The sequence below is a fragment of the Cebus imitator genome, unplaced genomic scaffold, assembly GCF_001604975.1.
Source record: "Cebus imitator isolate Cc_AM_T3 unplaced genomic scaffold, Cebus_imitator-1.0 Scaffold66, whole genome shotgun sequence".
Lineage (NCBI taxonomy): Eukaryota > Metazoa > Chordata > Mammalia > Primates > Cebidae > Cebus > Cebus imitator.
Window position 1 is genome coordinate 3,728,366 of NW_016107381.1, and position 13,593 is coordinate 3,741,958.

General features: G+C 38.9%; 1 protein-coding gene across 1 annotated transcript in view; it reads left to right on the forward strand.

Annotated features, from left to right (window-relative positions):
- The window catches only part of SLC1A2 (solute carrier family 1 member 2), a 67,283-nt gene extending 56,676 nt beyond the window's left edge, over positions 1 to 10,607 (forward strand). The window contains exon 9 of the mRNA XM_037739275.1: positions 1,249 to 10,607. Coding sequence (XP_037595203.1) covers positions 1,249 to 1,320 — 72 coding nt within the window. The 3' untranslated portion in view covers positions 1,321 to 10,607. The remainder of the gene's footprint in view (positions 1 to 1,248) is intronic.
- Positions 10,608 to 13,593: the final 2,986 nt, after the last annotated feature.

Sequence of the window (13,593 nt, forward strand, 5' to 3'; positions counted from 1 at the left end):
GTGAACAGGCAACTTTCTCCAGGCAGACATTCTGTCCCTGGCAGTCTTTCTTGACAGTTCACTGAAAGGGAAACAAATTTGCTGCAGCTCTGGTCAAAACTTTAACCATTTCAAACATTGTTATGTCTTGTTGGTCTGTGTATTCAAACTCTTGCCTGGTAATAGTAGTTTGAAGTTACACAATAGTTTTTCAAGTTTAATCAGAATAACTGCATGTGGAACAGTCATTGCTAATTGCATGGCCTGTTTTTCTGAAAAAAAAAAAGGGGGGGGAGGGGTGGCTAATGGGGATTGGATAAATGGTTTTTATTTCCCTTTCCTTGATTCATTGAAGGGCACTTGGTTTTCTGTTCCTAGCATGTTGTATGTGGTCATGATGCATGCATTTCACTTCCACTTGGGTAAGAAGAAAGATTTCTTTCAAACATTGCTGTGTTTGTCATGTCTCCATATTCTAATGCTTTCATAAATCCAGTCTCTCCATTATGTGGAATATCAGTCGTGGGTTTAAGTTTGCACATGACGTTGAGGACAGTCAGACAGAAGGTAAGCTAGGAAAACTACTTAGAAGTGGAGGGGAAAACCTCCTATTCTGCATAAAGGTTCAGTTCACTTTGAGCCAGGGAAGCATAATATAGATGGTCTGGTAATTACATCTGATTATTAAATGACTGCATTGAAGTAATTTAGATAAACATTCTCATTGATCTCAGACTTTTAATTCCCCCTACTTTTCTCTTTAATTTTTAAAGCTGGGATAGTTTATTTGGCACAGCTGAAACGTCATGATTTCTGATTTAAAAATCGGATATGTATGCCCATCTACCTGGTGCCATTGCAACTGAACCTTTCACATGCATGAGTAGAACTAGATGCCTAGTTCTGGATTTCTTCCTCTGTGGTTGTATGGAGTAGCACATGGGCACTATATTTTAAGGACTGTGTTACTGTGTGATGGATCACTGGGTAGTTATACACCCCACAACATTAAAAACATAGAAGTTATTCCCCAAATTGCAAGGAAGTTTTAATATGTTGATACTCCCAAGGCAAACATGGATTTTTAAAATTCTCAGATCACTGTTGAAACCCAAGACAAATTCAAATTCAATTTTGAAAGAACTCTGTTTAAAACTAATATTTCAGTCACGTAGTATAACCTTGGATTTGGTGCTTCTCCACATAACGCACAGGGCTTTTTTCTGGTTCGTAGCCTGTGAGCTGGATGTTAATGATAATTATTTTCAGGTAACTCTGGCAGCCAATGGAAAGTCAGCCGACTGCAGTGTTGAGGAAGAACCTTGGAAACGTGAGAAATAAGGATATGAGTCTCAGCAAATTCTTGAATAAACTCCCCAGCGTACCCTATGGTAAATGATGATATAAACAAGCTTTCTTTAAAAAGGAAAAAAATGCACCTATTTCTGTTTACCTAATCTGTTAGCTGAGGCTTAGAGGAGCTCTTGTGAGTCAGTGATGACAGGCACGGTGCTGTGTCTTTGCCAAATAATGCTTTATAACCGTCTAATTTTCTCACTTGTATTATTATTTGAATGGATGCTGCTGGAGGAATCAGTTTGAATTGAAGACACGTTCTTGCCAGCTTCCCTGTTCTCCCAAGATGCAGAAATGTGGATGCTCTTTTCCCAGGGGACATGCATAAAGCAGTGTGGTACACTCCAGGGACTTGGGATAATGAGCAAACACACAGTGTGTTATTCCTTAAAGTGTTCTCCATGCCTCGCCTTGTTATGCACAAGAGATTCTGTTAAAAAGCCTCTAGAAGTAACTCCCCTTAAAATGTCTGGTAGAGTTTGGACAGAGTTTGATTAAAAGCAAACACCTGTCGTAGGGAATTTTGACAATTTATCTTCCATATACTCTTTAAGTAAAATGTTTCAGAGTGTTTTAGAGGAAGCCATGCTCTTAAAGGCAGCTGATTAAAGAACTTACTATGTCTCTGCCTTACCCTATGTAATCTGTGAGAACAATGGTTTAAATTTCAAGGTATGTTTCATAATGCTCTCTAAATTTGATAATTGATTAGGAAGTGTTTTGTATGTAACCACGGTACATATTGACAAAATTAAGAGAGCACAGTCAACATGAAGCTTAGCCAGAGTTAAATATTCAAATTTATTTATATTTGGTTTGCCTTCACCTGGTATAGTAAAATCAAGTGAGATTATTTGGTCTATGTTTTGCTTTGTTTAACCAAAAAGATTATTTTTTGAGTTTCTAATGAACAAGACATTTTCAATCTGCAAATTATTTCAGTCATCATCTCATCATCCTGGAAAGCCTGATCATTTTACTGTCCTCACACATGGAAGACACTTGTGTTGGCTGTGCCTCTTTTAATGTGATCTCTTGATGAAACAAAAACACGAATTTATCTAATATGTAGAAAGGTTTTTGTTATCTTCTATCAAAGCACATAAAACCAGGTATAGGACACAGTTGGAAGCAGAGTCAGTCTTCCTCCTCAATCTTCTCAGTGGAAAGGAACAAAAAACAAACATCTGTGTAAAGCCCTATAAAAGTGACATTCCTTTGGCAGAGTCCAGGTAGCCTTGAACCATGATGTGGCAACAAAGGATGGCTCTGTACCGCTTCGCAGATGGAACCTTGTTTAAGACTGTGAAGTTTTAAGGAATAATGTAATTGGTGTAGCACAGTGCCTTTCATGCAGTAGACAGCCAACAAATCCTTAATGATTGGTTATATAAGCTAAATTTTTAATGTCTCTACTATCCTTTTTTATTGAATAGCGCACAGTATTCTCCTAAGGTTGCTGGGTTTGGAAGTAAGCTTGGGACTTAAATCATTGAGAAGTAAAGCATATTTGACTCTAAGAAGTATGTGGAACCTTGTTTATAGGGAGAGAGTAGGGTGTATTACATGAGACCAGCAGAGGGATGCTGAGATATTCATAGTTTATAGAACCGAAATTCTCTAAGAGTGTTTATGGACCTCAAATACCCTTTCTTATCTATTCTTTGTGACTTCTCTCTTCTAAATCAGATACCTTTGAAATATACAAGAGACATGAGATTCCAGTTGTTTTTGTCTCCTAAAACCTAGTTATTTTTGGATAAGGATCATTACTGAACAGTATTAGGCAACTTTTCATTTTTGCTTTTTAAATGACATTGGTCTTTATTATCAGTAGATGGGCAGTTAACAGGATGGTCAAGGGATATGCTCAAGTGTAGTAGCAGAAAATGCATTCTTTACAGCAAACGCTGTAGACCAAGGGGACAGTTCCTGGGTTTAGCTGTGAAGCTGTTTAGGATTTTCTTTAAGTGGTGCTCCCAAGAGCTTTTTTATGGTAAGCTGTAGGCTCTAGGCAAAGTGTCTAGGAGCTTATTGTTTTTGCTGTGGAAGGCCAACTTTGGCATTTATAAATGGGCATGTTTCTCAAAGGAGTGGTCACAGGATTGTCTTCTCAAAACTGCTTGAAAACCTTTCTGGTGTGTTTTGTCTCCCACTTTTTCCTAACTATCCTGTTAACATGTAAATATAGCAGCAGGCATGTGTTTAGAAGAAACAAGGTACACAACTTCACAAAGCAAGTTTTTCTGGTTTGAGACTTAGTATATGCAGGAAGTCTCATGAGAATCTACTTAGAAAATCACATTCCTCCGGAAATTCAATGTCATATTAATAAACAGTTTCTTGAACTCAGGACTAGCCTGAAAATCCAAAATGTATGTAGAGTTGACATATGTCTATGTCCTCTGTTTTTTTCTTTTAGACCTCATTTATTTCTCCCATGCCATGCCCATTTGGGATTTTCTTTGCCCAGCATATGTGCCATAAACAGAACAAATGGATCCAGGGTATACCTCTAATAACCTTTATCTAAAATAGAATACATTTAACCTGCCAATTGTATGTATAGATTTTTCCTAATTGGTTCAACATAGATATGAATGCTTGTAATAGTCTGTTACTGTTTGATAATGCATAAATGTTATATTTATATACAGTTACAGCAGGCCAGAAGCATACATACACTGCATCCTGTAAGGTCTGTAAATCAGGGCTTTGGCAATGCCATTTTGTTATAGACTTATTCAGTTTTTCTAGAAATCAGGATCATTTTAAGAGAAAGCCAACTAAATAGACTTTAATCCTTCTCTGTCTCATACTTGTCCTTTGAGAAACCCTAGTGGAATCATCACTTAATTCTTTACTGAAATTCAATGAATCAAATCCAATCATTGAGAAGAATAGCTTACCTTGCAGGGTAACACTTTACCTTAGATCTTTGGGGGCATGCTTCCCATACAAAGAGCATAAAAAAATCAGGGCAACCATCTAGATCCCACAGATCTTCAACATAAGACTCTACGTGATGAGATCTGAAATACACAGCTATCATATTCAGTTTTTACTTCCTACTAAGGGTAGACACACAACCTATGATTTTGCTGCCTACAGATGTTACCATACCCTGTAAAAGACAAATAATTCTTTCTCCTCTTGAACCACTAGTCAGCCTGGATATTCATGAAAGCTGAAAGAAGGGGTGCCAAAAAATGCCTAGATCCTGGATTTAAACTCATAAAATATGAGAAAGGCTTACGGAAAATTCAAATCATGGAGAGATTCCTGGTAGGTGTTGCCAGGCATCCCAATGACCTGTTGATTAGAGAGTCTCTGGTCATTCCACTTGTGCATGGAGAAATATGTCATTTGCAAATGTATCTAGACAAGGAGCTCTTTTGGAGTAAAGTGGTTGGGAATCTCATTTACTGGGTCTTCCAAAGGAAACCCAGTTCTGCCATGTTTTTTTCAAATACTACACATCCGTTTGTTCTCAACAACAAAAGTTATGTTATAGTTTTTTACTTTTGTCGGAATCAAAGCTTCAGCTACCTGTGCAATATTCATGGAATGCAGCAATAAATCCAAATAGTTATATCCATGCTCAGAGAGAATTTTCCATAGTTCTGACTCTTGAAAAACGAGTCTCATCAGCTCTCACCTGGTTTGATGATAAAAGTGCACAGCAGTTACACCCCAGTGGAAGTGGTTCTTCTCACTTAGCTGCTCTCTAACTCTTAGGGCTATCCAGTTGTCTGAGCTGCTGGTTTGCTTTACTTATTCTCTAACCAAACTCATTCCACACCAAGAAAAACGACCAAATGAAATTTTCAGTTATTGTCATACTTGCTCTTCGAATAAGAATGCTAGAGTCTGGGTGCATAAGAAGACTGAGTTAAAGCAAACAGCCTGAAAGAATTCTGGAGTGAGAGTTTTGTAAGTCTAATTGTCAAAGAAGATAAATGGTCTCAGTATCTGTAGTAATTTCTGGTTAAGCCTGGAAGGATCACTGAATGCCAATCCAGGCAGGTGGCACTAGAGGCAGACTGTTCTCCAAGCATAGAGTGAGTTTCCAGCTGCTCATGAAACATTTGCTTATGATTTTCCCTAAAAAAAAAAAACAAATTTTCTACTTCTCCTCCTCCTTTCCTATCATTCCACTTGTTGTTGCTGCTTTACCACCAATCAGCTTAGTAACCATCACACAAGTTAGTGTGAGGCTTGGTTTTAGAATAGATAACAGACTTTTGATTAAATAGTATCCAACTTCATAGCATAACACAGATAATTCAGACAATGGCATAGAGATGATAAGAAACAACATGGTTTGGTAGAGGGAACATTTGATTTAGACTCTGCCCATTTTTAGCTGTATGACTTACACAAGTCACTTTATGTCCAAGCTTCATTTTCTCCCATATGAAAAGTGAAGGGGTTTGATTAAATGATTAAAATCCCCTTCCAGCCCTGTGAGCCCAATGTTTTACGATCTTGGCTTTGTTTCCTTTTTAAGAGGCTTCCTACTATAAAATGTGACCTATTTACATTTTAAGTAGAAGCAGCCCACAATAATGAATAATCAATTTAGATTTTTCTCATCCCCTTTGGGAGAAATTAAATTCAAGCCTCTATTCATTTGATGTTTTACAACAAGCTTGGAAGGTACCCATGTTCATTCACAGTTTGACGTTTTGAGACACCAATAAATATTTTTTAATAAAAGTTCCCTTTACCTAAACTCATCTTCCTAATAGAAGTAGTGATTTGGCTCAGGGAAAAATGCTTCCAGAGTCACCATGAGAGGACTGGATGAACCTATAGCCTCACTCAAGCTCTTGTATCATTCTTGCTGTAGCAACAGAGCCCACTCTGAATACCCAAAACACATTTTTCTCCAACAGTCCTAACTGCCAAGCCAGTACGGGGATTTCAGAGCCTTTGGCAAATAACCTTGAACACTTATGAAATTTGGTGCAAGAGTTACACAATCACAACTGTTTGTAAATATCTTCCCTTCTCTACCAGGATGTAGATATGCACATCCACTCACAAGTAAGCCCACAGATTCATTTTCACATTTTCCTCTTGGTTTGTTTTTATCATGGGCATCACATTGCAGGACGAGACACTCTTAACTTAGAAGAATGGAATTTTCTGACTATCATTACCCTCTTCAAGGTCTGATGAGTTTCGAGGGTGGGTGGGATACAACGCATGCTCTACAAGGTGCATGCCACCAGCCACGATCTTTAAACAACGTCTTGCACTTTCTGGGACTGCTGCAATGGGCCATGGCTGGCACCTTTGCTCTTTGTCCAGACTTCTGCTAAGTAGACTAGAGTTGGTATTTATTGTGTTGTGAACTCCTTTATTGCTAGAGAAGACGTTAGCTCTTCGGTATTTGCAGGGGCAAGATGTAAAGCTGGGACTAAAAGGATTGGGTTTTGTTTGTTGGCTGTTTTTTTTTTTTCCATTAGTGCAAAAAACCTGATGCAAAGGCAGCAAGATGAGCATAATGTCTTCACTGACCCAGATAAGAAGCTGTAGAAAGTGAGAGATGCCCCTAAGCCCCCATTTCATTTATCCTAAACCATATCAGTTTTCTATGTCCAGCCTTGCTTCACTTTCCAACCTCCAGGCCAAATATTCGTTTTGCTGTTTTACAACGTCCTTCTGGTTTTTATACAGGGCCCTTTTGTGCTGAGAATAAAACCTCCTGTTGGAACAAACTTCACTGCTTTGTAGAGTCAGCAGTTGACCTAGAGAACGGGTAGCAACAGGTCCTTGGTTCCTCTGGAGATACCCCCAATCCTTGGGTGAATGTTAGAACCAGACAACTGGCTGTTACCCTTGTCATGGAGATGATGCAGTCAGAGCCTCACTCCTTCTGGGGCATTACTTCTTCTCATGGCAACCATTTTGCTTGCCTGGAAACAGCCTGTTGCCTTTGCTGGGGGGGGGGGCAAATATACACACTAGCCAAGGAAGTTGGTCCAGCACATCTCTGAGGTTTCTCCCCCATGGAGTGAATTCCCTGAGATACATGATCAGAAAGTTGGCTGTCTGGTGGTTTAATACTCCATAAGAGTTACTTCCCTTATAGAAACTCATCCTTGGGCATCTACATTTTTCTACAAATCACCTTAACTCCCTCCCTTCGTCCTTCTCTTGGAAAAACCTCAGCATTGCATCTCCATGTTGCACAACACAGATCAGATTATCTGGTCACTATAGAGATTTGTATATTAAAAAAACCTACTTTTTTGAGGATTTTTGTATATTGTTTTTCTATTTGTTTTCTACAGCTTGAGGAGAGAGCTGGCAAACTGTGAATCTAACTTGATCTTGTTGCCAGCAGATATATTTTGGCTTCCTGGTAAGAGTCTGTGTTACCAGGGATAATATATTGCCCTCTGATCAGTATTGCACCCTAAAACCACAAATTCCTCTAGTCCAGTCTTACATTTTTTTAAACAAATCCCCTAGCTTGTTTGCTATTATTTATAAAGAGCATTAGAAAATGTATTTATAGACCTGGATATTATATGTTTAATATTAATTTATCCTTTAATAATGTTATAGGTTTGTAACTATTCATCAGAAATTATGAAGAACTCAGTGTAGACTGAATTAATCTATTTAGTATCTGTAATTTTGCAGACATATTTTCTTACGGTATTTTCTATATAACCAGCCATGTAGAATGATAACTAATTAGAGCACAAGAAGTTTCTTCAGCAATTTAGAGCTATCAATTGTTTCCTGACTATATAGTCACATTTGACAAATTGAAGAACCCAGTTCTTAGTGATGCAATAAACAAAATGAACCATTAAGAACAAGGAATTGCTTAAATCCCTTAGCTGGTTAGGATATGCATCTAAACAATTCATCTTTTTAACTCAAGGAATGGTGCTGATTTTTAAAATTTTTGACACCAGGCCTTGTTTTTCCAGCTGAGCATTCTAATTTTGCTTTTCTCTAAGACTATCAAAGACAAGGTGTTAATAGTAGGATCATTTCTAGATCAGAATGTTTCATACCTTCCTAAATGTTTATGTGAAAATTGGCTTAGGAAAACATTGAGTAGCAGAGACTGAGGATGAGTGCTAGAGATGAAATCAGGACAGATTTGTTGCAGTTAATTCTTGCCTAGAAAATTTGTAGTAAATGTCACATTGTTATGTGAATTGAGCACATATTTTTAAAGAAAGTTTAAAAATTCTTTAGAACCAGCTATGAGGCAATACTGTATCACTGGCGGCTGGAAATGGCAGCTTAGAATCATACTGAAATTGTTTAGAAGCAGCCCAGGTAGTTTCTGTTCTCAGGTGAATAACAGACTGTGTAACCTCCCCGAAAGTTAAAATAATAACCACTGCAAATACAAGGTGTCTTCCTTCCACCAAATATACTTCCTGAGATGGTGATAGGGCTAGTATTTTTATCATGGTTTAAAAAGTAGTCAGTTACATAGAAAGTGTATTGGTATGTATTTGAACCTGCTCTCCATTAAACAAACAGATTAGATGTACCCTCAACTGGCAATAATTGTATCTATTTTCAAGTACAGCTAGCTGTCAAAGCATGAAGCTCTGTGTGTACACACTGACACTTGGTTCACGCATGAAGAACAGTGCCTATGCACTTTGTGTAGCTATAATGTAGGGATCTAGGTGTAATTTCAGTGAAATGGTGTATAGATGTATTGTAATTTAATGTATATGTTATATTTTGGCTATTCATCTAAATGCAGTAGACATGTTGATCGGTGTTTTGCAAACCCTTCTTTTCCTACTTAGATAACTAGCCGTGAAGCATTTCTCCTCCTCAGTGTGGTTTGGGGATATATATGAGTGAAGAATTTATCTATAAATCCTTTGTACTGATGATTGTTTGAAAGTCTGTATGTGTCCAGCACCTTTGTAAATACACAATTCAGAGCAGGGATGGGCTGGGTGTATGTCCTGGTTCTTAGTGAAAGGTCATCTCATGTCTGTATAATACATGGTGAATGCAACTGTGGAACTTTTGATTACCTAGGCTTAGGTAGGTTTAGAATGAGAACATTCATCTATAGTCCTCCTTTGCTTGGTGGATTGGGCTTAGAGAGACAAAAAGTTAGTCTGCCCCTGTTCATATTAGCATCATGTCTTTAGAGAAAGGTCGGCCTCTCTGGTTGCCAAATACTCATCATGATGCTCATGACTGAAAAGTTCTGAAGAGCCTTGTCTCCCTTGGCTGTTTGAGTCAGGGTACAGGAAAAACATTTTCTGACTAACTAACTGCAAATAGACATGCAGGTGAAACCCCACAGAAGCACAGTTCTGGCTGTGAACTTCCCAGTTGTCTGCAAAAACGTAGAGCACTAGAAACACAGGAATAGTCAGTGTACAGCCTAGGGGGTTGTAGAGTGGTAACCGATGAAGCACAGGTCCCACATATGTGAGGGAGTATGACCTCCTCTACCTAATATGTTCTGCATACATGTTTTGAATGACTGAAGATGGGATTAACTAATGCAAACATACACTTGCCTATTAAAGCACATGTTCTCACATTCTGTGTAATTATCACTAAAAACAATGCAGTGAGATCTATAGTTCCTATAACCCCTTTCTTCTCCCCAAGGAAGAGAAGAAATTGTCATGTGCTGTAGGGAACTCTGAGTGCCCTACTCTTTTCTCAAGAAAGGTAAAGCCTATGATATCATCAGGGGGCATGAAGCACATTAATTTGCAGTGGCTATACGGTGGATATACGGTGGACAGGCTAATTTTTCCTTGAAAATGTGGCTTCTTCAGCTCTTTTCAAATTTAGGATGGAATACCCACTGAAAGAAAACAGAGCTTTATGCAGGATTCTCTTTGAAAATTCTTGTATGTCCAGAACGAAAGATAAAAATAATTGTATTCCTCACACTGACGATCCCCATTGGTCTGAAGTCATGTAGCACAGAGCATCTATAGCACATAGTGTTCAAAGACTAATGAATGCAAACAGACAAAATCTTCAACTAATTTTTGAATTGTTTCTCATATGTGGTACTAGAAAATGCCTTGTTGATGAAGCACATTTTGGGTATTTGAGGTCTTTTGTTTTCGCCTTTAGCTTTCTAAGCTTTCTTACAATGTGGACTGATTACTGTAACATTTCATGTGTAAAATAACTGGATATTCTTTATATACTGGAAATAACCTGTGAATCCAATATTTCACTAAGTGTTTTAACTTCTGTGTATATATCTCTCATCAATAAATGTGGATTCCAATCTCTTTGGTTGTTGCCTCTTCCTTAATTCCCATTTTAGACTAATTTTTGGTTACATAGTAGTATTCCTTTTGCAGAAACTTATGAATTGATGGCTACAATGTTAAAATGAATATTTTCTAGGAAGCCTAAATATATATTGGAGTTACATCTTGTGATCTAAAGGTGGCGAGTTGGACTAAATGCTGTAAATCAATGAATCAGCCAGTATGGGGTAGCCCCCAAAGCTCAGGGCCTTAAAACAACCAAAGTGTATTTCTTATTCATGTGACATGTCCATTACCAGTTGGCTGGGAGACTGCTCTGTGCTATCCTCGCTCAGGATGTATGAGGGAGATTCCGTCTCCCCGCTGCCGCAGCTGCCAGTGCAGGAAGGGGAACATGGCAAATCTTACGTGGATTCTTACAGCTTCCCTGAATGTATGCACCTCACTTCTGCTCGTATTTCAAGGGCCAAAGCAATCCACATAGCTCCATCTAACTTCAAGAAAGGAAGGAAGTGCAACCTCACCAGATTTACAGGGAAAAAAAATGGAAATAGTTGGTGAATAGCTCTAATGACTATCGGGCCGTAGAAATGTTTTAAATCATTCATAAAGGATAGTATACAAACATTTCATTTCTCAACAAGTTCAACATAGCAAGTTTTCCCCTCAGTATTGGAAGGATGACGGTGGAAGTAAGGGGCAAGCATTAGGTGGTATTGCTGTAGAAATAAAATGCATGCTCTTCAACAGCAGGATCACACTCAGCATGGTGGGATTCTGATGCACTGAAAGTTACATGTCCAGGAACAGAGACCCATAGAGAGAGTGGCAGACTCTTGGGTCACACTCTGGGGCACCCACGGTAGGTGGGCTGGATTAGTTGAATTGTTCTATCTCATTCTATTTTGGGGGGGAAAGGAGGCAAATACTTGATTTTAAGTAAAATACATAAATGTGATACACCACAATTCTTTTTACCACTGTCGGTAATTCATTAAAATATTGAAAATGGACACTTCGTTTGAAAAGACACATTTTCTTCTTCCCTTACAGCCAGGTCTACATCCCATCCACATCCAAAACGTTAATTAAATCATAATTGCAGAAAATATGCTCACGAGTAAATCTCTGAGCTGCCATTTTATTTTAAGACAGCAAAAAGCCACAAATTAGAGTTAAGTTAAACTTCTTAATGCTTTAGTATGTACACTGTTAGGTCCAAGTCAGCCACTCCTGCCAAAGGCAACATAACCAGAGAGAGACTTGACTTTGCCTTCTCAAGGAGTATGATTTCCCTGTTCTTCTGGAGCAGAGGTGTTTAATCCATCCCTTGTGAGGGCCAGCTAAGTGTTGCTTTTAATTACCATTTCATGAAAAGGAAAAATAAAAAGGAATTTACAGGGGTAAGTAGGGAAAGAGTAATTGTGGACTGAGAGTTACGACACAGGAATTCTGTCTCCACTCAGTCACTGAAGGGTCATATGGATGTGGCTGAATGTCTTTCCAATTTGGAAGTCATCTTGGCATACATAGAATGAGGGGTTTCAACTAGGTCTCTTCTAAGCTTTTGAACTCTGAAATTTGAATTCTCTTACCCAGGTAAGTCATCATGACTACAGATTTATTTCTATTTCCTAATCTTACTATCTTAACATAATATCTCATATCTACAAAAGAATCTCTGTAACCTGTATCTCAGTCTTGTGCCACCTGAGATACTAGCCCACAAGCCCATTACCCACTGCAAGAGCTACAGAGCATTGCCAACAGCACTCCTTCACCCCGTGCTCCTCCCTTACCTTGTTCTCATGCTTTAGTTTCCAGATGAAGCTGCCACTTGCAATTTTGTATTTATAATTTCCCTGTTTTCTTTTCTGCTCCCCACATAGGTGTATCCAAACCAGCTTTGCTTATTTTTGAGCTTTATAAAAAGAGTGCCATACTGCATATAGTCTTTTTGAGCGGCTCTTTTTCTATTCAACATTGTGTTTCTCAGTCCATCCGTGTTGTTTCAAGTAGCTGTAGTTTGTTCATTACATGGTTGTGTAACAGTATGATAGCATGTGAAATATGCCATGTTTTGTTTATTGATTTTTTTGGACAGTGGACATGTGCTCTTTTCCAGGTGTTTTTCTATGTCGAGTGGGACTTCTATGAACATTGTCATCTATGTCTCCTGTGTGTATGACCCAGGAGGCTTTAAAATGTACGTGTATGTGACTGAAAAGCTCCTGTTCAAATCTGCCCATTTGTCCATAGCCCCATCAGTGAGTCAACTTGTGAACCATCTGGCACCCCTAACAATTCGTACACTGCTAGTATTCCCCAAGTGATCCACATACTGCTAATAATCCCCTAGTGATTCACAGACTGCTAGTAATCCACAGGTGATCCATGCACTACTAGTCCCCAGGTGATCCGTGCACTGCTAGTAATCCCCAGGTGATCCATACATTGCTGGCCGTGTTATGGGTCCATCTTCCCAACAGGGATACTGAGATAAGCAAAATCAGACCATTTTTAGGAGGGGAGTGTAAGGTGCAAGGCTGAGGCCTTCTTTCCCCAGGCTCAAACGATGAGGCCTTTGAGCACAGATCTGATGGGAGCAAAACATAGCCCACTTCATCTTTGATCTCTTAAGGACCAATATAATGTTTGAGGCCCATCAGGCTCTAGCTGACATCAGTGGGCTGTTTGCTTCGATGTGAGTTGTGATTTGACAGAAGAAATTACAGGCAGTCACAAAGAAGTCTTTCTACCTACCCCAAGAACTGCCAGGAGCTCCTTCAGCTGCATCCCTGGCTTAGTTGTGGCTGTGAGAACCTCATAGACTGAGTGTTTTATCAACTGCAGAAATCAGTGCCTTGCGGTTGAGGAGGCTAGAAGTCTAAGATCAGTGTGGCAGCATGATCTTTTCTGGGGAGGGCCCTCTTCTGGTTTCACTTCTCCTTATATCCTCACATGGCAGAAAGAGGGCAGGGGAACTATCTGGGGTCATTTTTAT